This window comes from Nycticebus coucang, chromosome 13 (assembly GCF_027406575.1).
Source record: "Nycticebus coucang isolate mNycCou1 chromosome 13, mNycCou1.pri, whole genome shotgun sequence".
NCBI classification, from domain to species: Eukaryota; Metazoa; Chordata; class Mammalia; order Primates; family Lorisidae; genus Nycticebus; species Nycticebus coucang.
The window spans coordinates 62,642,432-62,669,432 of record NC_069792.1 but is presented as its reverse complement, the minus strand read 5'-3'; the positions used below and the strand labels follow the sequence as shown (position 1 = coordinate 62,669,432).

At 36.1% G+C, this 27,001-nt stretch overlaps 1 protein-coding gene across 2 annotated transcripts in view; it reads left to right on the top strand.

The window, feature by feature from the left end:
• RGS22 (regulator of G protein signaling 22) overlaps window positions 1-27,001 on the top strand; it is a 203,240-nt gene that overhangs the window by 153,063 nt on the left and 23,176 nt on the right. For both annotated transcript variants that reach the window (XM_053559391.1, XM_053559392.1), the window contains 9 exons: window positions 3,519-3,713; window positions 5,928-6,008; window positions 6,976-7,148; window positions 8,317-8,479; window positions 11,349-11,507; window positions 13,751-13,819; window positions 16,337-16,498; window positions 22,196-22,375; window positions 25,768-25,926. In XM_053559391.1, the coding sequence (XP_053415366.1) occupies window positions 3,519-3,713; window positions 5,928-6,008; window positions 6,976-7,148; window positions 8,317-8,479; window positions 11,349-11,507; window positions 13,751-13,819; window positions 16,337-16,498; window positions 22,196-22,375; window positions 25,768-25,926 (1,341 nt within the window). The remainder of the gene's footprint in view (window positions 1-3,518; window positions 3,714-5,927; window positions 6,009-6,975; window positions 7,149-8,316; window positions 8,480-11,348; window positions 11,508-13,750; window positions 13,820-16,336; window positions 16,499-22,195; window positions 22,376-25,767; window positions 25,927-27,001) is intronic.

The following is a 27,001-nucleotide window of genomic DNA, read 5'->3' as shown; positions in this document are numbered from 1 at the left end:
TTAAAAATGATTTTCACCAACTTTGTAAAGATTGTAAATGCATTGTTTAGCTTTTTAATTTTGTTCTATGTATGTATCTCTTGGGTTTGCTATATATAGTCAGTTGCAGCTATCCATTTATAGATTGCCCTGGATTGTTAGAAAGACATATTTTAATGCCATAATTCAGTTTGAATGTGCTATAAACTTACTGTATGACCTGATAAAGGATTGACAACTAAGTTCCGTTTTCTCATTCTTACTCTCTGAACAATTTTTGTCACTACTGCCTTGGGGAGGGGAGGAAGAGCAGAGACAACCTCACCAAAAAATAATAAATGTGTAGGATGTAGGCTTGGGGTGCCATGGGTTGGATGACTTCTGAAGCACTTTTTCTTTTTTTTTTTTTTGGTTGCAGTTTTTGGCCAGGGCCAGGTTTGAACCTGCCACCTCCAGTACATGGGACCGGCGCCCTACTCCTTGAGCCACAGGCGCCACCCTGAAGCCCTTTTCTACTGCTTCCAGCTCTGTGATTTTTTTTTTGATAAGACTGGTGAAGAATCAGTGAGATAGGAGGAGTATATTACTCTTAAGGATTAAGCTGGTTATCACATTGAGGGTTGATACTTGAACAAAGAAATTACTTAGCTGATAATGAACAATATTCTGATAAACTGGCAGTAAGGAAGTAAAAAAAAAAGTAGAAGGACAAATGAATACCTATATTAGTTGTAATCATTTAGTGTATTTATCTTTAATACAGAAGTCTGTGAAGTTTCAACCTAAATTCTAAATTAAATATTTCTGGTTTGCGATTTTGGCATTTGAGAATAGATACTCAGTTTATAAAACTGAAAATTAGACAAATGTCTGTTTCTTTGCCAGGAACATTATTTTCCTTTCTTTCCTTTATTTTCAGCTTTAAATGTGTGTGGAGCATTCCTAAGAGTTTTCTTCTAGACAAACCCCAGGATTTTATCTTATGACAATTAAATATGGGAAAACCATATAATTTACCATCTAAACCTAAGTGAATGCTTTTGAGAATGAAAATCGAAGTATTAATAATTACACTAAGACAGTGGGCTTAGATCAGAATAAGGACATGTGACTATCCCAGATTATAGCTCCTTAAGACTGTAGATTATGCAGCTAAGAAATGTCAGTGGACCCCTGTGGCTGTATAGAGCAGAATAAGAACATGAAGTCAGGAAGGAAGGCAGTAGATAGCAGCCTGGGAAAGGTCTGGCCTGAGTTGGTCAGAAACTGAGTTTTTTTTTTTTTTTTTGTTTGAGAATTTTTATTTATTTATTTATTTTTCATTTTATTTTTTTATTGTTAAATCATAGCTGTGTACATTAGTGCAATCAAGGGGTACAATGTGCTGGTTTCATATACAATCTGAAATATTCTCATCAAACTGTTCACTGTAGCCTTCATGGCATTTTTTTAGTTATTGTATGTAGACATTCGTATTCTGCATTTAGTGGGTTTCGCCCGTGCCCATTCTAAGATGCACCATAGGTGTGGCCCCACACATTACCCTCTGTCCACCCTAACCTCCTCCCTCCCTTCCCCTTCCTTGGCCCTTTCCTCATAGTCTTGTGCTATAGTTGGGTTATAGCCTTCATGTGAAAGCTATAATTTAGCTTCATAGTAGGGCTGAGTACATTGGATACTTTTCTTCCATTCCTGAGATACTTTGCTAAGAAGAATATGTTCCAGCTCCATCCATGTAAACATGAAAGAGGTAAAGTCTCCATCTTTCTTAAGGCTGCATAATATTCCATGGTATACATGTACCAGTTTGCTACTCCATTCGTGGGTCGATGGGCACTTGGGCTTCTTCCATGACTTAGCAATTATGAATTGGGCTGCAATAAACATTCTGGTACAGATGTCTTTGTTATATTGTGATTTTTGGTCTTCTGGGTATAAACCTAGTAAAGGAATTATAGGATCGAATGGCAGGTCTATTTTCAGGTCTCTAAGTATTCTCCAAACATCCTTCCAGAAGGAACGTATTAGTGTGCATTCCCACCAGCAGTGTAGAAGTGTGCCCTTTTCTCCACATCCACGTCAACATCTCTGGTTTGGGGATTTTGTTATGTGGGCTACTCTTACTGGGGTTAGGTGATATCTCAGAGTAGTTTTGATTTGCATTTCTCTGATGATTAAGGATGATGAGCTTTTTTTCATGTGTTTGTAGATCGTGCATGTGTCTTCTTTAGAGAAGTTTCTCTTCAAGTCCCTTAGAAACTGAGTTTTGCTGTGATTCTTGGTGGGTTGGAAGTGGGCTGCTATTTCCTCCTTGCAGTTTTACAATCACTCTTGTCACTTTCCTTTTGTTTCACTCAAGAGATTAAATCCATGGGATTTGCATTTGAGGATGATGAAGGAGAGGTGGGGAAAACTGCAAAGATTGTGACATTAATGGCAAGTTATTAATAAAAACTGGAAACATGGGAGGAAGGGAAGGGCTTGAGAGGTTAGGAAAAGCAAATTTGTTGTTGTTATTCAGTCACTGAGGGTGTATAGGACATTCAAATAGCTGTAACAAGGAGGTGGATAGAAGCAAAAGGTTTCAAGTTCATGAAAGAGATCAGGTCTGAAGTTCTATGTGTATGCATGTGTGCGCATATATGTGTGTGTGTATGTATGTATATGTGTGTGTGTGTATATATATATATTTGGGATTTTCCCGCATTAATTTACTGTTAAATCTTTGGGAATAGACAAAGTCTTTCATTCAGCCATTCATTCTAAATTTAGCGTTATGCTAGATGGTGGGGATCCAGCAATAAACTAAGAAGACCCAATCTCTGTCTTCACACAATTGTGGTCCAGTGGGAGAAATATAAAAGTACAGGGTCCCTGGGGGCACACAGGAAGGATGCCTAAACCCCAGACTTAGGAGTTAAGGAAGCTGAGTCCTATAGAAAGAATAGAAGCTCAGCGAACTGGAAAAAGAGAATAAAGACAGATGGCTTAGAAGGAATGGTACAAAAGTTGCGAGAGACTGCCTGGCCTGTGTGTGACACGGAGGAATGCAAGTTGAGAAGAAAATAGAGTTGAGCATGGACCTCTGATAAATGCTTCCTTACAAGGGAAGGCACAGGAAAAGGAGTCAGCAAAGGAGCCTGAGAAGGCATGAAAATAGGCAGGGACTCAAAAGAAAGTGTGGGGAAGTCAGAGGAAAGCAAGTCATAACCATAACCATAAGGGAAAATGAAATCATATAACTGCAAATGAATCATAATTATACATAGTAGGGCCTCAGAATTTTGTAATTTAAGAAAAATTCGCTAATTACTGATGAAGAATTAGCGAAAAATAAAATGTAGAAAAATAAAATGACAAACCAAGTTTTGAATAGATGCGTTGCTTTGTCTTAAGTAGTTTCATCCATATTTTCGAGAGAAATATCACTTGGGCTTATTTGTCTTCTCTTAGTTTTTTAAAAATGCCTTTGCTGAGGAGGCTGCTAACCATTGTGGTTTCTCCCAACATCCTCCCCCTCCTCCCTCTTTTTCCCATAGTATCTTTTTGCTACCTACATTGCTCCCTCAGCCACTCTTGACATTGGACTCCGACAGGAAAAGAAAAAAGAAATTTATATGAAAATACAGCCACCATTTGAAGACCTTTTTGACACAGCAGAAGAATATATCCTTCTCCTCCTCCTTGAGCCCTGGATAAAGATGGTAAAATCAGACCAACTTACGTACAGAAAGGTATTGTGTTTTGGATGTAAATGATTTAAAGAAAAAAACAAGAAGAAAGAAAGGTATGGTAGCACTGACAAATTGTGCATGAATCATTCCGGTTTATTCTGAAACTGACGATAAACAGAGTTATTTGCTGAAAAAGGTCTCGTGCGGGCTGGGGATTTACAATTAATATTTAGCCTCAAATTTGGGCAGGGAAAGTGTTTATTAACTTTATTTTTTGCTGAGTTTCCTATTGTCGCCTAACAAAAGCCTTAAATCTTTATCATTTTTTGTTCTCTGTACACATATGTCAGAAGAGAGAAATCTTGAGTTTTGGTCTCTGCTGAATTCACACGTCCGCCGTGGTAAACACTGGCTTTATCCCGTCTTCCCGTTTCCCAGCAGTAGCCTTAATTTTGACTAATGGGAAAAGGCCATGTCGTGTAGTGCTGGATGAGTTACAATATGTATTACACCCATGGAAAATATAAACGCTTCATATATGCTGTGAAAAGCAGATCCTCTGACTTCAGTGCCTCTATTTTTAGCACTCCCAGATGTTCATCAGGCCAGACTGCTTGACGGGCTAAAAGTTTCAACACTTCTTTTTTCATTCTGAAAGAAGTCATTTTAAGCCTCAATGCTTGAATATTTTCACTCTTCTTGTTGATGGGTAGAGGAAATTTCTTTCAGTATTTATTCTGAATCTCAGATTAAAACTCTCCATGGATATGTTTTGTGTGAAGTTAATGCTTGTGCCCTGTCCGTGAGGTCATTTCAGGCGTGGCTCTGTCGCCTCTGTGTTGCTCTTTATTCTCTGGTCATCTCTCCTCAGCAACTTGTTAGATAGTCATGTCTTCTACCAGGATGGAGGGGTCGGGTGATGAAGATGAAATTCATGCCAAATCACCTTGGAGGGAGTTACTTTATTGGATTGTGACTGAAGCAACTCTTAGGGCTTACTAAATTCAATGACCAAAATCATTAAATTTTCATTCCCGATTTTCTTTGTCTTGAAAATTAGCACAGCATCCTTAACTATTACTATAACTATTACACTAGGAAAATTAGCACATCATGTGAAATGTTAAAAAATTATCTCCAGTCATTATTTTAAACATAGTGTATGGCATAGAGGTCCTGTGACAGTAAAAAGCAAAATATTGGAATTATAACTAACTTCCCTACACCAGAAAGTTTTTTTTTTAATTTCAGATTGATACAGATTAATATGAGGGAACATACAATTAGATTACATTGTTTGTGTTTGTAAGGTAAAGTCCAAGTTGAAATTGTGTCTTCCACCCAGGAAGTGTGCCATATACCTGTGCACTGTGCCTGTTCTTGGGGACTTATCAAAGCCCTCCGCCTTTCTTGAATTTAATTGCGTTTTTCTCTCAAGTAGGCCTGTATTAATCTACTAGTTTCAATAGTATTGAGTACATGGGATGCTTGTTTTTCCATTCTTATGATATTTTGCTTAGGTTCTCCAAATTTGAAGGTTCTCCAAATCATTCCAAGTTGTTAGAAAAGATACAGCATCTCCATCCTTTTTTTCTTTTTTTTTTCAGTTTTTGGCCGGGGCTGGGTTTGAACCCGCCACCTCCTGGTGGTGCCCTACTCCTTTGAGCCACAAGCGCCGCCCAGCGTCTCCATCTTTTTATGGCTGAATGGTATTCCATGGTATACATATGCCACAGTTTATTAATCCATTCATGGGTTTAAGGGCACTTGGGTTGTTGCCACATCTTTGTGATTATGAATTGAGAAGCTATAAACGTTTGAATGCAAATGTCCCTAAGATAAAATGACTTTTTTTCTTTTGGGCACATACCTAGTAATGGGATTAAAGGATCAAATGGAAGCTCTACCTTTAGTTCTCGGAGGAAGCTCCATACTTCTTTCCATAAAGGCTGTACAAGTTTGTGACCAACATACTTGCATTATTTATAAATCTACCTGGTGTGTTTAGATAGGAGGAGTGATCTTTTGTGGCAATATATCATTACATAGAATGTATGCATTTTTTATTCTAGCTAATATTTTTATTTTATTTTTTATTTCATTGAAGCTAATATCATAGCTAACATTTTTGACTGTGTCAATCTTCTTGCCTTCCCACATTTGCCTTCAAAGTACTTAGCTTTATTGGCAAGTGTGTTTGTCTTTGAGCCCCCTGTTATTTGCAAATTGTACATTCTATTGATGTTACAAGCTTTATTTATTCATTTTTTTAAGGTAGACCTAGTGGAAGAAACTCGACAGCTGGACTCCACATACTTCAGAAAGCTACAGGCTTTGCATAAAGAGAAAGCTAAGGTAAAACCACTTTCTACTTAGAAAAACAATGTTTTTTATCCTGGAGAGGGACCACTTTATATATTGCAGGGAGGACTGTATTTTGAGAAGAGTATGTACTGATAAAGTAGAGGACACACAGTTTCATTTTTCTGTGACTTCTTTGTCTAGCATGCTGCCTTTGACAGGTGCTACTTTTTTATTGACGTGTTTAACCACAGAGCCAGAGAAACGAGGCAGGTAAGGTAGCATAGGTTACTTGTTTGCCTTAGCTAAGACCAGAAACTCGAGCCTTCAAGCCACATTATATTGAATGTTCTTAGTTATTTTCTATATGGCAAACTACAAAACCGGTGCTTATTTTTTAAAATGAAACTTTCATGATAGTTGCCTTGTTACACAGAAGTTCTCTATTTGAGACACTACTAATTAATATCTTAGGAAAGATACATAAAATTTCATAAAGGTAGTACAATATAAGATTGTATCTTTATGAACTAAAATTTATAACACGATAATCCTTCTTCATAAGTAAAATTGATTTTTAAAATATTGGCAATTTATCTCACGGTTGGTCATTTTCCAAAAACAAATAGGAAGACTAATTAATTGTATAAGGAATGGCCTCTTTGCTCTTTAGGGCTTGTGCATTATTCACAAAATATCAGAGCCCTTTATAGTACTTAAAGTTTATAAGAAAGAAATTACATTTGGAGGAAACCCTGTTAGATAAATATCTTGTATTACTATATAACTTTTTAAGATTATATTATAGAGGAATGGTTTATGTTCAGGATATATTGTTAAGAAAAAGAAACAGGTTACCAAATCATACACAGGTATGTAATCTAGTCTTCATTTTTCAAAAAATTGAATCAGACACAGTGAATGGCTTTGGCCTGATCATTTTTCTTTCAGTTTCTCTATTTAAAATTATAAAGAATTTGTTGTGTTTAAGAGATTTTTATATAAAGTATCATTTCCTTAGGACACCACTGTGGAAATTGGAACTGGTGTTTTATCACTCTCTAACATCTCCAAACAAACAGAATATTGGAATAATGTTCCCGAAGAATACAAGCATTTTAATTTTAATGATCTGCTTAACAACAAACTGGAGTTTGAACATTTCCGTCAGTTTCTTGAGTCTCATTCTTCAAGGTGAGAAATATAACCATTTTTAAGCATATTTCTCCTTGTTTGTTTTTTTTTTATTTGTTTGTTTTTGTAGAGACAGAGTCTCACTTTATTGCCTTCTTAAGCAGATTTCTCGTTTAAAACATTTTTCAAAGCTACTGGTTTCGATTCAACATGTTATAACAGGGATTTCATGCTAGATTATACTGATGTCAGTAAAACTTATGAGCATGATTATCTGACTGTAGGGATCACTTTTTTTTTTGAAAAATAAAGATAGGGTCTCACTATTTTGCCCAGGCTGATCATGAACATCTGGTCTTAAGCAATCTTCTCGTTAGCCTCCTGAGTAGCTGGAATTATAGGTGTGAACCACCCCATGTGGCTACATGGATTACTTTTTATTGGAATGCATTTTGATGTAGCAACATCCAAGTTGCTATTTTAAGTGGTTACACAATATATGCTGATAATTTTAGCATTGGCTAACTTAAAATACCAGTGCACTTTATTTTTTTCTCTTTTCTACTATTTCTTTTGCATTTCTCTAGACAGGCATTTTGATTACTAGTTCTCAAAAGTGTCTTTTATGTTTCACTAAGATATTGAAATTATTGTTATATTTAAAAATTTTTAATTGACATATAAATGAAACATTATAATTTTGCTCAGAATCTTGAACCTTATAACATATTTATCTAATATCAACTAATGTATTGATTATATATTTTTCTTATTAATTTTCTCCCAAGTTAACAGCAACTGGTTAGATATGGAAACCAAATTTCACTACATATAGTTTTCCCTTCCTTGTGATGAAAATTATCTGAAATTTGGCCTACTGTCAAATGGACCTGTATGCACATGATAAATTTTCTCATATTTGAAATTGATGATACTAGTTCATCATTAGCGGAAGAACTCTGAAACCCCACCAATAATGATGATAGATTATTTTCTGATCCCAGTATGCCTTTGTTATTCATGTATCTAGCTGGGATCAGGAGTACAGTAGAAGTCAACCTAACTGGCTTAGAAAAGGATCACAGAGGATTGTATTCATTAGTTCCATGATCTAATCAGTTGTGCTAACTAGTCGTGATAGCCACTTTATAAGTTCTGTCAAAACAACAAACTGTTTGGTGTTTAGAAGAATTTAGAGAAATAAACAAGATTTTTGTTTCCATTTTAGCATGGACCTTATGTGCTGGACAGACATTGAGCAGTTCCGAAGACTAATTTACACAAATCGAAATCAAAGGGAGGCAAAATCTATATACATTAAAAACAAATACCTTAATAAAAAATATTTCTTTGGCCCCAATAGTCCAGCTACTCCACGTCAGCAGGACCAGGTATCAACACGTAAACCTATTTTTAATATGGATGTATGAAAAGCAATATATTTCTATTTACCAACAATTTACTTGAAAATCTTCTTCTTTTCATTTGCTTTTATGACTTACATGTTAGATGCTTTTAATATTTATTTAGATATTGATAAGTATCTAAATTAAATGTCTTTAAAATCCACTTAAGTATTGCATAGCATAAAAATGTGTTACTGTGAACAGTAATTTATAGAATAAAATAACATTTATTCATCCACTGATACATTCATTCAACAAATGAGTGCCTGAGAGGTGCCAGGTGCTGTTCCAGGTGCTCAGGATAAAGTGGTGAACAAGATGAAAAAGGTGCCTCCACCTTTCAACAAATAGAAAAATAGCCATTATCAGCTATTAAATCTAATCTCAGTTCCATTTCTGTTTTTCTCTTAATTGATATTACTCCAAACATAATCGATCTTCGAAAATCCTTCTTAAAATTGTATTATCCCCAGGAACTATTTCTATTGGCTAGGAATACAGGATTGGCCACTTCGTTGGGCCACAGTCCTATGGCCTTAATCACAACTTATTAATAACTACAATGTCATTAGATTGACAGCAGAAATATTAGATTGGGATTCAGTGGCAGATTTGTATTCATGTAACACTTTTTATAAAGTATGGCTCAACTTTTAAACTTTTGAAATATAAATATTATAATTGATTTGTTTAAAGTTTATTGGTACTATATTAATACCTAAAGATCAGGTGTACAGCATATGATTTTTTTTTTTTTTTTTTTGAGATGAGGTCTCATTCTTATTGCTCGGGATGGAGTGCAATGGGATGATCACAGCTCAGTGCGACCTCAAACTCCTGGGCTTAAGTGATCCTCCTGCCTCAGCCTTCCAAGTAGCTGAACATGCCACCACAGCCAGCTAATTTTTCTATTTTTTATAGATAGAGGGTCTCACTCTTGCTCAGGCTGATTTCAAACTCCTGATCGCAAACAATCCTTCCACCTTAGCCTCCCAAAGGCAGGCATTACAGGTGTGAGCCATTGTGCCTGGCCCAATTTTTATTTTGGTAGTATACAAGAATGCATATCCTAATGGCATACATTTATAAAATATAAATTTCATATTAATGTTAAATGCCAATTTTTACAACCAGGACACACCAAATGAAAAAGGTCAATCTTTTGTGGGGATAAGGGGTGGAGAGAATAAGGAGCAAAGGTTTTGGGGAGTAAGAGGGAAGAAGAATTAAACAACTTGAACATAAACGCCTTGCCCCTAGTTCCCTGTGCTACAAATCTGGGACACATTAGCAAAAGTGGTTGAGTATCTCAATAAGCACGAGTATGAAATAAACACATTGAAAGCATTTGTTTTCTATTTGGCTTGTGCTACATTGCGCGAGGTTTCATGGTATCTGATGCTACTGTGTGAACCCTCCATTGTACATACAACATGCTGAGAATTTAAGTCAGTGAAAAAGTCGCCCATTACTATTGTAGCAAATGGGTGTGCTTACAACTGAGTTTTCCCAATGATCCATCTTTATCTTTGTCATTACTTTTTCACTTATTTTATTCTTAAGGATGCCTGCGTCACATTAAGTTTTATAAAGATGATGCTAGTCCTAATTTCGCTTGTGCAGCCAGTTTGCTCTTTGACTAGCAAGATAGTCTTTTTCTTCATCTCTTTTTTTTGTGCAAAACAATATTATTGTTAATATTGTTAAAGGGGGGCTAAGAAGAAGATTTTTGTTTTGTTTTTATACAAAATATTGTAAGTAGTGATGTTTTATTGTTTTTTTTTTGTTTTTTTTTTCTGTAGAGACAGAGTCTCACTTTATGGCCCTCGGTAGAATGCCGTGGCCTCACACAGCTCACAGCAACCTCCAATTCCTGGGCTTAAGCGATTCTCTTGCCTCAGCCTCCCGAGCAGCTGGGACTACAGGCGCCCGCCACAACGCCCGGCTATTTTTTGGTTGCAATTTGGCCGGGGCCGGGTTTGAACCCGCCACCCTCGGTATATGGGGCCGGCGCCTTACCGACTGAGTCACAGGCGCCGCCCCGTGATGTTTTATTGTTAATAATATTATGAATCAGAGGAGAACTAAGAAGAGGGCAATTATGCCAGTGAATACTCCAGAAATTTTGGCAGTGTGTACATAGAAATAGGTAGAAAATAGAATGAGTTATAGCAGGAAATATCCATTAGTAGCTTGTTGGGATCAATAATAAAGCAGAAGGAAGATTTGGACTGCAAAAAAACTGTTTTATAAAAGGTGCTACCTGTACAAATCAGTGACTTTTATCTACAAAACATGACCTTTTTCTTCTTTCTGCTCTCTCTTTTTTCTTCTTAGTTGTTGGAATAGCCCTACGTTGCTATACTACCAATATCCTGCCATCTCCAAACCAACATTTGTTGGTAATATACATATTTATAATATCAAAGTCAAGATTATCTAAGTAATCCTTTTCTTCATCCACAAAAGAAAATTCTTTCTCAAATGGGTCAATTTGGCTAGAGTCGGAAACTCATAAAATATTAGACATAGGAGAGAACTTAGAAAATGAGTAGACTCATGTCCTCAATTTACACAGAATAAAAATCCCACTTCTGTGTTCTTTTTAATATATCACAAGTAAGCAAAAGCGTACATCTAAAACAACCACCACATAAACAATCGTCTGTCTGATGTTAGGGGAGTTTTCTGTGATTATATACAATATAGCCAGGAGACATTATACAGAAATGAAAATTGTGGTGCCTGTCAGGTATGTAGCAAATGCTTTTGAAATGAATGAAGGAATGAATGACTATTAGTATTTCTTTAAAGAAGCACAAGTTTGCAGTTTGTTTCATTTTTATTTTCTTAGATAATGTATTTAAGTGGAGGCTGGGGGAAGATTCTCCATGATCAGCTTGATGCATCTGTTCTAATTGAAATTCAGAGACATGTGTTAAACAGATTAGAAAACGTATGGCTGCCGTTGTTTCTCGCAAGTGAACAATTTGCAGCACGTCAAAAGATAAAGGTATATAAATTAGTACAATCCTTGGATAGCAAATGGCAGTGCCTGTCAAAACCTCCAATGTGCATACCTATTGACCTCACCATTGACAGTGGTTACAAGCATGGAGTCTGGCTTCCCAAGGTTTGGGTGTGTGTGTGTGTGTGTTTTTTTTCTCTTTTTATTAGAGACAGGATTTCACCCTGTTGCCCGGCTGGAGGGCAGTGGCATGATCATGGCTCCCAGCAGCCTCAGACTCCAAGGTTGAAGGGATCCTCCTGCTTCAGCCTTCTGAGTAACTGGAATTATAGGCGAATTATAGGCCACTTACCACCACACACTTGGTTTAGATTTCCAAGTTTTAATCTCCAAACTGCCACATATTCATTGTACCACTCTTAAGTTTCACAAATTAGTTTCCCCATTCGAAAAACATGGAGCTAATAATAGTAATTGTTTCGTAAGGTGCTTATGAAAAAGAAATGAAATTTGTATGTGTTTAGTTTCTTAGTATGATGCCTGGCATATGGAAACCATTCAAATTTTATATATTAATATGGTTGTTTTTAAAAATAGTACTGAGTTTTTCACAAATGGATGAGGGTATGCAAGGATATATACTATAATATCATATGGGAGAAGAATTGAGTTGAGTGAGTTATGATAATTCTGTACTATGGAGAACTGTGCAGATCCCCATATAAAGTGAAATTAAAATATAAAAATGAGATTTCCACATGAACTGATAGGAAAGATGTTCTTTCTTGGGTGAAACAGAACAGTGTGTAGAAGATAACTCCATCGTGTCTACTTCTGTCTCTGTATTTGCCCGCCCTGCATGTCCATCTATCCATCCCTGTGGTCATCTGTCTCTTTCTATGTTTGTACTTATGGAAAAAGGTTTAAAAGGAGCTCCCTCCTGGCAATGGGTCTGGGGAGTGAGAAGGATTTTTACTTTTTACTTTGTAAAAGGGGTTCAGTTTTGCTTTGTTTTGTTTTCATTTTATAAGAAGTATTACTTTGTTAATTTAAAATGTCTTAACATACTTAAAAACAGATAAATCTAATAACATGAGGGTCAGAAAACATGTAATTTTTGGACTTGAGTATGCAAAGTCACCCGCCATTAATACTGTGATAGGGAAGGACCGGAAAAAGTTTCCCTCTATTCGATTTCCCAAACACTTTGAGGCCTATTTATCTGGAGACATCTTTAGTCATTTCAGCAATGTGTTATAGAAAATACGGTATAGCTGAGAACACAGAATTTTTAGGATGGAGAAGACCTGATTTGTTTCAGGCAAAAAGTTCCTGGAAATAAGCTTTGAGAAAACTTGTATCTCCTCATTTCCTTTCTGCAGGCTAACCCCAAGTCTCTATCCAAAGCCAAGTTAAAGGATATTTGGCTTATTAATGTTATTTACCACATTTTTTCATTTTATTTGCCACAGTGATTTCATTGTAACTCTTAGTCATTCCTGGCTTAGCATTTTTTTGGTGGCCAGCAAAATAAACTGATTATAGCAACCTTAAGCCAAAGGCAAAAAGTAAGGGTGAGAATTTATTATAAAATGGTGCTGGGGCATCTCACACACTTAAGGGAAGAATTGAATGCCCAAGCTTTAGAAAAGATGTCAGCCATGACAGCCCTAAGAAACCAGTAAGAATTCTTAGATCTTTTCTTCTGGCTGTAGCTGTCAAAAAGACTCAGTCCCAGTGATTCCAGTTCATGTCTCTCCAGATGAGTTCTTGGATTTATCTGCTATGAACAGGGAGAGAGAGTCAATAGCACAGACTTGGCAAGAGTGGCTCCCAAGAAAAGGAAAATATTATAAATAAGTAATAACTCCAAGAAATACCTACTGTATTTCCCTGTATTTAAAAGAATAACTTTCATACTCTTCCAAAGTTGCAGAAATATAAGGCTAAAAAGTAGAACAAATATCTGAGAAGTCATAATTGTCTCTCCATCTTCTGTTCTCATGGCAGCCCATGTGAACTGTCACCTGCATTTGAGGCAATATGGTCAGATATATTATCTCTGTTCTGTAATGAGGAAACCGTGTTTGGGGAATCTGAGTGACTTGCCCAGGGACTGCTCTAGGCCATCCATTTCGAAGTTTGATCCTTTTTCTCCTGAACTGCACTATCTCTTTTCAAGCTGACCTTTACCTCATCTTCAAAATTTAGCTATTAAATTAGTAAATGATTTCAAGACTTCAGACATTCTGAATAACTGGGATGAAACCATTTGGTTTTGTGTTTAGGTACAGATGAAAGACATAGCAGAAGAGCTCTTGCAACAGAAGCATGAAATGAAAATCGGGGTCTGGAAGGCAAGTAATTCTTGTTATATTCTTCCACTTGTAAGTTTTGCTGTGTCAAAGTATTGTTGTTGTTTTAAATTTCGGGTTAATATGAGGGTACAAACAACCAGATCACAATATTTGAATTTGTTAGGTAGAATCCCTTCTGTAGTTGTGTCCTGCACCCAAAAGGTGTGCCTAGTATTGTTTTTGTTTCCTGTTCTATTTAAAGACCCTCTGTAGATACTACTACACTTGTTCTAAACCACCAAATGATGACTGATATGGTTCTTAATTGGTGAAGAGAATTTGGAAGAAAGTGTGACTCCCCCAGAGCTCTATTCTTAGATTCTTGACCCGCTCAACCTTAGAACTGTGTGATTGCCTTTAAATAGGTACTTTTCTTTATTCTACTTGTGATGGATTTACTGAGACAAGATGTTTATTTTAGCATGTGGTAGTTTATTACTGAGAGTGGATTGCACAAAAAGAATGAATAATATGCAGTAGAATCACCAGGTTAACTTACCTTATCCTCTTTATTTAGAATTATATTGTAGCTTGAAAAGAATTAAATATCATTTTGGTAATTATTAAAACCACTATAATATGATACTATAATGTGCTAGAAATTGTCTATTTTGCTATGTAACGAGCATAATAAACCAAGGCTTCTCTTAGAACCTACAAGTTTTTATATATTTATCCTTCTTCAGGTCATGATAGAGTGTCCAACTAGACCTAGGTGGTCCTCTGAAAACTAACAAAGAAAACAATTTATCTGAATATTAAGGGAATATATCTGTTAGTATGTTCTTTTCTGTGGTTCCCTCTTGAAGAAAACCATTGTTTTTTGCTTTATTTTTTATTGAAATTCTAAGTAAAATAGACTTATCTATTGTACAATATATTATATTATTTTTGGTTTAGTTAAATTACGAGTTTTAGTTAGATTTCTAGGTTTTAGTATCTTAAGAAGCAGATCTTAAAACATTATTTGCTGAGTGGATTTTAAATAAACATCCCCGTTTAATACGAAGTTGTTCCTATTTATAGGGTTGTAATTTTAATATAGACCATATGGTAGGGTCTTAACTTTTTGTCCAGATAACATGACATATGCCTCACTAAAACAGTGATAGACATCTATTCACTTTGAGTTAGCAGCCCCACCATTCATTTAGACTGCCTGAAGTTGCCTTCACTTTTCTGTTTCCAACTCAGATATCATCCTCAAGGCCTCTCTTTGTAAAGGTTTTACTCCTTCAGACAGCATTAGTTAATCCTTCCTTTGTGTTCCCATAGTGCTTTCTTTTTTTTTTTTTTTTTTGCAGTTTTTGGCCAGGACTGGGTTTGAACCTGCCACCTCCGGCTTATAGGGCCAGCGCCCTACTCTTTTGAGCCACAGGCGCCGCCCCGCCATAGTGCTTTTTTACATAACTCTCTAAACACTTATGATGGTTACATATGATTTGTTTCAAGGAATTTATTTTACGCATCATCAGTAATGGATATTTTTCATGTATTTTAGTTAATATAAAGCCTAACTACATCTAAAATGTTGCCTCTGGAAAGATGCTTTCTTGCATGGTTGTACACTAAATTTAGCTTTGGGAAACTTCAGAAAAATTCAAATCTATTCAATAAATTCAACAAAGTCTCTTTCTTATGTTTTTCAGTCAGATAGGCTGAAGGGAGTTGAATATGTGATTTTAAATGGTCAAAGTAAGAAAAAAATAGTAGACATTTTAAAGTAAAAAAAGAGTAGACATTTTAAAGTAAAAAAAGAGTAGACATTTTAAAATTGTAAAGATATAAAAAAAAGTGTAGATAAAAAGAACTTTAAGACACCATGATGCTTCTGGCTTTTATGTTGTATCAAGTAAATCCTGAGAGGAGTTTTATCATTTAACATAGTTTATTAGTAATTATTATTTATAAATGTTAGACACAATTTTATTATTAAAATAATGTAAAGTTATCTTTCCTAAAAACATAACCTTTCCAGGATAAAATTATAGTGAAGTAAATTATAGAATTAATTGATCATTTTTTTCTAAAAATCTTGAAAAAATTCTCTATTTTCCTTTTTTAGTCCTTAATGTGATAATATGAAAAAAAATCTTAAATGTTTAACTGCTTTTACTTTTGAAAAGACAGGAGAATTATATATTAATAAATAATAAAGTAAGTAATATAATAATATGTAATCATATTATGGTTACTTTGTTCTGTTTAAGCAGAGAACTTTATTGACAAAAACTAGTTTTTTTACCATAGCCCCAAACTGTAGTAACTATTAACACTCTGAAACACTGTCCTAAATCATCCAGTTATTTCTTTTTCTACCTTTTAAAAAATGATGTCATAAAAATATAAGAGAGACAAAAGAGATAGGAACTGAGGGTGAAAAAGTTGTTGAATTCTTTTGTATCCATGCCACAAATTTCAACAGCCAAAATTAAAGGAGCTAGATGTTGATAATTAACGACTTTATTATGACTTTTTAGCACACGACTAATTTTCTGTATTGTCTGTTTGGGACAGCCTGTGGAGAGTAAGTGGATATCTTCATCTGGTGAAATCATTGCTTTTCGTAAAGCATTACTGAATCCAGTTACTGCAAGACAATTCCAACGTTTCATGGCTTTAAAAGGAGATTTATTGGAAAATGGGGTACTTTTTTGGCAAGAAGTGCAAAAATATAAGGTATTGTATTGGAAGGCAGAGAAGATCACCTCTTTTTTGAGGAAATACATTAACATATCAAATTTTTAACTGTAACTTTATAGATATGCATAAGATATTCAGATTTTGCCATCTTCTTCATCCAGAATGTAACTATTGAGATGTTTGTTGTAGAATCTCTAGATCTCTAGTTACATTTAGTTTTATGCAGGAAGAGTAAGAGTGAGCCTTGGAATGATGGTCCTGAACCTGAAGTGCTCCAAATCCAGAGCTCTTTGAGCACCAAAATGGCATGCAAAGGAAATGCTCATTGGAGTATTTCAGATGTTTGGATTTGGGATACTCAGATGGTGGGTATAATACAAATATTCCAAAATCTGAAAAAAATCCAAAATCTGAAATGCTTCTGGTCTCAGGCATTTTGGATAAGGGATATTCAACCTGTATTAGGTTTTGGGGGTTTTTTTTGAGACAGTGTCTCACTTTGTTGCCCTCAGTAGAGTGCTGTGGTGTCACAGCTCATAGCAATCTCAAACTTTCGGGCTTAAGCAATTCTCTTGCCTCAGCCTCCCAAGTAGCTGGTACCATAGGCACCTGCCATAACGCCCGGCTATTTTTTGTTGTTATTGTTATTGTTGTGTCATTGTTGTTTAGCAAGCCCTGGCCATGTTCGAACCCACCAGCCCTGGTGTATGTGGCTGGAACCCTTATACTACTGAGCATGGGCCCCAAGCCTGTATTAGGTTTTTTTTTGTTTGTTTGTTATTTTAATTAAATAATAGCTGTGTACATTAATGCAATCATGGGGTACAATGTGCTGGTTTTATATACAATTTGAAATATTTTCATCAAACTGGTTAACATAGCCTTCACATCATTTCCTTAGTTATTGTGTTAAGACATTTATATTCTACACCTAGTAAATTTCACATGTACCCTTGTAAGATGCACCGTAGGTGTAGTCCCACCGATTACCCTCCCTCCACCCATCCTCCCCTCTCCCCTCCCCTCCTTCTCCCCTTTCCCCTTCTTCTTGGGCTATGAAAGCTATAAATTAGTTTCATAGTAGGGATGAGTACATTAGATACTTTTTCTTCCATTCTTGAGATACTTTGCTAAGAAGAATATGTTCCAGCTTCATCCATGTAAACATGAAAGAGGTGAAGTGTCCATCTTTCTTTAAGGCTGTATAATATTCCATGGTGTACACATACCACAATTTATTAATCTTTTTGTGAGTCGATGGGCACTTGGGCTTCTTCCATGACTTAGCAATTATGAATTGGGCTGCAATAAACATTCTGGTACAATATCTTTGTTATGATGTGATTTTTGGTCTTCTGGATATATACCTAGTGGAAGAATTGTAGGATCAAATGGCAGGTCTATTTTTAGATCCCTAAGTGTTCTCCAAACATCTTTCCAAAAGGAATGTATCAGTTTGCATTCCCACCAGCAGTATAGAAGTGTTCCCTTTATACCACATTCATGGCAACATCTAGTGTATTAGGTTTTTTGATGTGTGAATATAGGGTATGATTTAATGAGAACCTTCCTGAAGAGAAGGTTATTAGTTATTTATAAATTAATGATATGTAAAAAATGTAAAATATTTTTGCATATTCATAAATGATATGTAATGATCTGTATACATTTTTTCTGGAAGATTTCCATATTTGATATATCCATGTAACCAAGACTTTGTTATAAGAATTCTTCCCACCCATGTTTATAGCAGTAGTAATGAAAAATGTGGCATTATATAAAAATAAACCAACATGAGATGAGAAAGACTCTCATGACCAAATTCTTAGTAAAACACAATTGGTTAGGTTTATTTTCAGGTTAAGTGTTTAATGGAATCATATAGAATCTTGCATTGAAGAAAGGGAAGGGACTTTCTATGTTATGTTCCCTAGACTTGAATAAAGAAATGTCTAGAAATACCCAAGAAATATTAAGCATTAGTCTCTGCGTAGTAAGCTCATTTCCTTATAAGCCGCCTATTCTATTCCACTGTAAAAGTGGAAATGTAGGAGTATGATGCTTTCAAATGACCTATAATCTAACTATGTATTATGTAACACTAATAGAATTGGTTGATATATAGTTACTAGTTGCTCAGTGAAATCTGTTTTCCAGACTTTGTCCAACATACCATGAAACCATTTTCTACTGTTTTCTGTTATCATCAGTTTGGGGACAATTCTCAGCTTAGATTGTAGCATAAACATTTCTTTTGAGAGCGGTTTTTTTCACAATCTTTCACAACAGTAATATTAAAATAATTTTTTTCTTTTCTTTTCTTTTTCTTTCTTTTTTTTTTTTTTTTTTTGCAGCTTTTGGCTGGGGCTGGGTTTGAACCTGCCACCTCTGGCATATGGGGCTGGCGCCCTACTCTGTTGAGTCACAGGCACCACTCTAAAATAATTTTTTTTTGAGAATTTGAAAGGAGGTGGAGTCTGTTTTCCACAGCAGGCAATTTTTTTTAACAAGATAAACTTTGTAAAATAGGTATGTAAAATAACCCATAGACTCTCTCATAGTCAACCCTTATTTTGTGAACATCTCCTTCAAGGCTGCCCTAGATCTCTCTTTTAATATCTTTTCTACATTATAGCCTGGAGGACTTACCATACTAGGTAGGCATCAAAATCATGCTATAAGAGTAAATTTGTTCATCCAGAAAACATTAAGTATTTAGTGTTCCTGCCGGATTGTAGGAATAAAAAGGTGAATATAATGCACTTCCCTCCTTTAAGGAGGAAGAAATTCAAGAAAACAAACATGAGATAGTGTTGGGAGGTCACAGCAAAAGGGACGATACTTGCGTTGGGCTTAGGGAGTTTGTCAGTTGGAAAGCATTCCATATGGCAAAATCTTGCTGAGCTAACTCTCATCTGCCTTAATATTATTGTTTACCATATGCCAGGTCCTATATTAATGCTTTTCATGTAACAATTTATTGTTATAGTATGATAATAATGATTTTATTCTTCACAAAAATCCTATGAAGTCAAGAATGTTATTCTCATGATTTTATAGATAAAGCTAAAGTCCAAAAAGGTTAAAACACTCTCAACATTACACAGCTAATCATAACTGGTAGAGCTAGAATTTAATCAAGTCATTGTATTGCCAAAGCCATGCCCTTAACCACCAAGCTAAGCTGCCTCCCTGTAATGACCTTGTTAATATGCAAAGAGATAGCGAGTGTTTAATCAGAAAGGACCCATTTGTACAAGAAGACATTGATTACTTAATTATGGTAAATCCATACAATAGACTACTCTGCAGCCATTAAAAACATTGTGGGTGGGCAGCACAGTGGCTCACGCCTGTCATCTTAGCACTTTGAGAGGTTGAAGTGGGAGGATCGCTTCAGACCAAGAGTTAGAGACCAGCGTGAGCAACACAACATGACCTCTTCAATACAAAAAATAAAAATTTAGCTCGGTGTGGTGGCATACCACTACTTGGAAGGCTGAGGTAGGAGGATTGCTTGAGCCAGGAGTTACAATGAGCTATGATGGTGCCACTGCACTCTAGCCCAGGCAACATAGAGAGACCCTCCCTGTCTCCAAAAAAAAAAAAATAAAAGTTGTGGGAGAATAACCGATAATGGGAGAAGATGTTCTTATTACTGATTTTATTAAACCTAGCTACTAAAAATCCAGTATGATTTAATCTAAAATGTGTGTGTATGTGCATGTAGAGAAAAAGACTAGAAGGATATGTTCATCTAACAAATATTTATTGAGCACCTACTAAGGGCCAAGCTAAATCCTGATAGAACTATGATCAAAACAGACTTCCCTCTAAGAGTGTACAGTGTCATGGGAGGGACAGATGAGTGGTGCACAAATCATTAATAAGAATGTGATTAGTACAGTGATGGATGGACAGTATGCTAGGGGAGTCCCCAATATGGACATTTGTCCTGGACCAAGGGAGTCACAGAAAGCTTACTAGAGGAAAATGTGCTCAAACTGAGACCTTACCAATGAGTAAGAATTAACTAGGCTAATGGCACAGTAGGGCAGAACAATGAGAAAAAATATATCACTTACGGTTTTGTCTAAATTCTCTCTCTGTACTTAAAACTAGAACTGTATCATTTCATACATTTATTTTTTATTTCACAAGCCTTCTATTCCAAAATTATAATGCTCGCCAAATGATTACATTTGATAATCCCCAAATAAATAAACACATGGCATACATAGGCTTTCCTGAGGGGACACTAAATTGACTAAGATATGATAACTGTTTTCACAATGTAACATTCATATGAAGCTTTATTCACACATAAGTTGTGCCAAACTATATGTAAGGCTTTACATGACAGGCACCAGAATTTTTTCTTTCTTTAGTAATATCCATAAGACAGACATTACAATGGGCTACATGCACAGGATACTTACAGAGTGGGCTCATTGCTGATCCAGAATTAGAAGTTTCCAAGTCTGTCTGCTTTCTGGTGATTTAGAAAATAATGTCTTTGCAAGAGGGACTTTACTTAACAAATGCAATCAGTGTAACCTGGCTTATGGTACCCTCAACAAATCCCCAACAATAAAAAAAAAAAAGAAAGAAAAAAAGAAAATAATGTCTTTGACAGAGAAATACCATAATTCAAGCAAAGGTACCTCTTTATTAAAAAAAGAAAAAAGACACTCCTACCATGACTTTAAAACTGCCTCATATTAATGTACAATCATCATTTTTACCTATTTATCTATATAGAGGACAATGTGATGGGGTAACTGAAGCAATGCTATGTATAAATACTAAAATATATAGAACACATCCATTCACCACCAGCATGCCCACTCATGGGGGCAGCCTTTTTGAGCCTAAATCTCCTTGGTGTAGAAGCTGGTCTGGACAGGGAAGCTTTTGCATCCACCCGTAAGCTGAGTCAGGTGCCTGTTCCAGTGGTCTCCCAGGAACCTCAGTGTCTCTCTGTCATGATATTTATTAACTATCCAAAATCAGAGTAATGTGTTTTCACGCTTTTCCTCCAGTAGAGATTGAACCTTAAAAGGACAGGGACTGTGTCTTGAGCCTCAGCTCAGTGTCTGGCATACAGCAGGCACTTGATATAGTTGCCTAGTTGCTAAATGAGTCAAAGTAGACAGTAAAACTGTTATTTTTCCTAGGGGAACAAGTGGTCAGGATTAAAAGAAATATGTGTTTAAAGGTATATGTAGAAAAGTCTTAAATCCCTCAAATCCAATGTAAAGAAAAGCTGTGATTTTTTTAAAGACAGGCTTAACATGTGTCAGTATCCTCTTTACCTAAAGTTAAAATGTATATGCTAATTGGAGCATATACTAACCTGGGTCTATAAAGCATTCTAGTAGTGCATCAGTTAGTTTTTTGTTTTTGTTTTTGTTTTTTTTTAGGAGACAGAGTCTTGCTGTTTCATCCAAGCTACAGTGCAATGGTACAATCATATCTCACTGCAGACTTGAGCTCCTGGGCTCGAATGATCCTCTTGCCTCAGCCTCCCATTAGCTAGAACTACCAGTGTACATCACCATGTCTGGCTTATATTTCTTTTTTGCAGACAAGTCCTCTCTTTGCTATACAGGCTGATCTCAGACTCTTGGCCTCAAGCAATCCTCCCAAAGTGCTGGGACTATAAGTCTGAGCCACTGTACCCAGCCAATGCATTAGTTATATCTTGCTCCATCTTTCTTCCTCCTTATTTAGGACTTGTGCCATTCTCATTGTGATCCATCTGTCATCCAGAAGAAGATCAAAACTATCATCAACTGCTTCATTAATTCCACTATTCCACCAGCTTTACAAATTGACATCCCACAAGAGCAAGCCCAGAAGATTATTGAACGCAGAAAGGAGTTAGGACCATATGTATTTAGAGAGGCACAGGTAAGAGATCAGGGCATGTGGCTAGCCTGTTTTAAAATAGATTGACCATCTAGATATTCTTTTAAAGCTTTTACATTATTCGTATTTGGCAAGGTTCCAGTCCTCCCAATACTAGGGTTTATTCTATGTCAATAATCTTTGCGCATGTCACTGCAGTATAAGAAACTGGTAACTTACATACTGTTTTGTTGATGATAATTTGCAGGAAATAAAATTAAATACTTCACTTTGACTTACTCGGGTTATCACTTTTTATTTCTAACTTATAAAACTCCAGCTAATCCCTCTTTCCTTTCCCACCATTCGTATTTCCTTTTAAAATAATCTGCTACCACAAAAATGTGTAAAATATGTGTGTCCAAAGATTTGTGTACTTTTAAAAATTGGAATATTCACATAGCTCATAAAATAAGTGAGAGGAGATCTAAGTCCCCTACCAACCTAAAGTACACAAACTCATGAAAGGAAAATCAGGCCCGTTAACCTGCTCAAGTTACTTCTTTTTAAGATAAATAATAGAAAACAGTGACTTGGTGAACATAATTTATTTGCATTTTGAAAAGCCTTTTAGTGATGTTGTTCCTAAAAAATGATTAAGAAAAATAAATTATAATAGGGTAATAGGGAAGGCCATGTCATGAATTAAGTGATATGAAACAGAGATTTAGGTTATAACTGCCCTTGAGCATGGAAAAAAGCCATTTATTCCTTAACATTTATTTGTGAGCCAGCTGTGCCCTAACTTCTCTAAGGAACTGAAAGTAGACTCACAATCCAAATTATGCATTAAAATAGGCAGAAATACAGAGCAATGATTGAGGATGTGCTGGAGAGAAATAGGGAAAACAGTGTCAGAATTTAATGAAAAGATCCTAGAGATAACTTAGTCTAGCCACCGTCTCCTGATAACCAGGCCAGGACTTGCCCATCTATATCAAAGACCTGGGGTCTGATGGTAAATGAAGCTGCTGACATGGGTTGGTTTTGGGATTGCAGCCAAATTATTTTATTGGTGTCCTCCATCCCTGCAGTCCCTCACTTCCAGGTTCCAGTCTGTGGCCTGTTAGGAACCAGCCGCACAGCAGGAGGTGAACGGCAGGTGAAGCAGCCAAGCTCCATCTGTATTTACAGCGGCTTCGCATCTCACTGGCATCACCGCCTGAGCTCTGCCTCCTGTCAGATAAGCGGTGATATCAGATTCCGACCTAGGAAGAGGAACCCTGCTGTAAACTGTGCATGGGAGGGATCTAGGTGGTAAACTCCTGGTGGGACTCTACTCCTGATGATCTGAGGTAGAGGTCTAATGCTTCAGTCATCCCCAAAACATCCCCTCAACCCCCATCCATAAAAATTGTCAATTTCTCTCTAGCACATCCTAGTGCCAAAAAGGTTAGGGACTGCTGCTTTAACCTATGACTTCTACCTGACTTCCTAAAATGGAATCTTAGATATATGTTAAACAAGGTCTTTGGAGCATCTGCAAATAGAGAATCTTTATTTAGAGGGGACTTATCCCACAGAATCTGCTGTTTTTCCTGTTTTCCTAAGAAAGATCCTACCCATACACATGCATATATGATCAGAGATCTGGTAGTCATCTTCACGTCTTCCCTCTCCTTCATTCCCCTGCCCCCATTCTAATTAGTCCCTAAAACTTACCTCCTTGTCATTCTGTCCACTTTTCTCCAGCTCCACAACACTGCAGACTCTGGGTCTGCAGCAGGTCTCAACAGCAGTTACTAAAACTCCCTGCCTCTGGTCTCTCTCCAAACCATTCAACTCACAGCAAACAGAGCCATCTTCTTCAAAATGTCTATCTGATCATGTCACTTCTCTGCTTAAAATATTTCAGTTGCTTCCCGTTGCCCCGGGGAAGTCCAGGCTTGTGTATATCTCTCTAGCAAGGTCTTTTCCACTCCTGGACATCTCTGTCCCAGTTTTGCTGAAATACTTGTTCTGTGAAGGACCCTTGTTATTTGCCTTTCTGAGCTTTTTGCAGTATTGTCCTCTCTCCCTTGTTTTTGTCCCTGTCCTAACACTTTATGGCTCTAAATTGAAAGTGATCATTCTCATGTCCGGCTTTCTCATTAGATTGTAACCTCTTTGAAGGCAGGGAATGTTTCTTATTTATCTTTGTGGCCCAAATGCCTGGCTGGGAGATGGGAATGACTTAAGTATTAGAGAGATAACTGAGAAGTACAGTCAATAGTTGGTAAATAGAAAAGAACGAGCATTTAAGCTTAAGAAGTTTATAATAAAATGACCATGACCCCTTAACTTTGGAACAGGGAGCTACTTAATTAAATAAATGGCCAGTAAATGTGAGTGAAAATTTCTTAAAAGCCTTCATTTCATCAAATAAAGTACCTTTGTAAAGGTACTTAAACATAAAGATTTTAATTTATACTCCCAACAGGCTATAGAATTCAGTGACAAAACTATTTTAAAAGGAGCAAATAATTTTAGAATTACTAGTAACATTCATGTATGGAAAACAGGAGTAATGGAATATGGTCTGTTGATCACCGCAGCATTTACTTTTAAAAGATTCCTCTTTTCCCTTAAGAGTTAGCTTGGAGCTTAATGGATTGGTTCATTTTTCTCCAGGTCATTAGGTAAAGGCTATTCCTTGCAATAAGATGTTGGACTTGATCTGATGTGGCAAGTCTTACCTTCTTGGAAGTAATGTATGCTTCTGGAACTAATGGAAAAAGTTGGCATGAGAATTAGAGCAACTATTCTTATCTCTATAAATATCACAATTAATCACTTAATGTAAAGTGTCCTCATAGAAAGCATTTGTCTAGGATACCATTCTGCTTTTTAAATGTTCCTTTTTTTGCTCTCACATAAAAGAGAGATTATATCGTTTAAAGCTTACTCAAGATTTATTCTTAGATCTGCAGCTTTGTTTAAGAGCTTTTCCAGAGGCAAAATGGTATTTCCTTTCTCTAAAAGAAAGAATAAGGGAGTGGGGGGGAGTTTCCCATGATGAACTGAATACTTGGAATACTTGCATAAAACAGCAGAGTGTGTGGCAGATCAACTAGTATATATTTTAAAAGAAAACATAAATTTCTTATTTTAAAAGACCTAATGGACTCTTTATTAATACAATCAATTGGTTAGGGAAACATAAAGAATAAAGTGACTTTTAAGTGTATTCAGTGTACGGTTTTTTTTAAAGAAAGACTTCTTATTGGTAATAAAAACCGCTGATGATAAGCATGTGCTGAGCTAAACCATACCAAGATGTCTGGAGACAGTAAGTTGGAGGAAATATGGTGTGATTTAAAGATTGAATAGTTAATCCATTATTATGGTGAATTAGAGTTTAAATTGGGACATTTGTGTAAAATTGTAACCTGAGACATACTTTGTTTTTTATACAGATGACAATTTTTGGGGTTTTGTTTAAATTCTGGCCTCAGTTTTGTGAGTTTAGGAAGAACTTAACTGATGAAAAAATCATGAGTGTTTTGGAGAGAAGACAAGATTATACTAAGCAGAGAAAGAAGTTGGCCTCCATAGATGATGAACGACTTGGGAAGGTGAGACAAGGCTCATTTGGGTTTAATCAGACCTTTAAAGGTATGTAATACGTGTGAATTGTAGAAGAATTTGTGCTGAGGATTTGTGAACAGAGAAGTTACTGAATACAGGTTTTAGTGGCTTTTTATTTAGCCTTTAGTCAGAGGTTTTCAGACTTATTTTTGAATTCCTCAAACTTCTTTAATGTCGCCTCTTCTGTCCTGAGAACTCCCTTGACTCTCCTTGGCACTGCAAGCAGTTTGCATCCACTCGGTAATGTTTTCCCTCTCCTGGAGCATGCTATATATTGTCCTGTGATTAAGTTTTTGCATCTATCATCTTGGTGGGGACTATGATCCTCAAAAATAGTATCTGCCTTATTCATCCATGTTTCAGAAGCACTTATACGTGTGTCTAACATGCACTCAATTATTAGTCACAGTTTATTGAATGAATCAGGGAATGAATGAATGAACAAATTATGTATGAGAGGCAGCATTCTCAATGTTAAAATTATACAATGATACATTGATTGTGAAATTGAGTTGTACAGTGTTTATTTATTAGTGACAAATTCATTAATGAAGATCATTGTGATAAAATAAAAAATTTAAACTTTTAAATGGCAAACATATTCCAGGTTAAAAGGCAAATTGGGAAACAGTGTGTGTGATGTAAGTTATAAAAATGTATCAGAAAAAAGGACAAATACTCTTAACAGAAAATTGGACAAAGAACATTAACAGTCAATTCACAAAAGAAATACAAATGAGTAAAATGATGCTGAAAAAGAAGAAATATTGTCAATGCCCAGTGCTGTTTCAGAGTCTGACAAAAAGGTACACTGGCTCACACGTTATTGGTGAAAATGTAAAATGGTGCTTTCTTTATTAAGGGTAGTTTGACAACATATATTGCTTATAATGTTTGTTCTTTTTTTTTATTATTGTTGGGGATTCAATGAGGGTACAATAAGCCAGGTTACACTGATTGCAATTGTTAGGTAAAGTCCCTCTTGCAATCATGTCTTGCCCCCATAAAGTGTGACACACACCAAGGCCCCACCTCCCCTCCCTCCGTCTCTCTTTCTGCTTC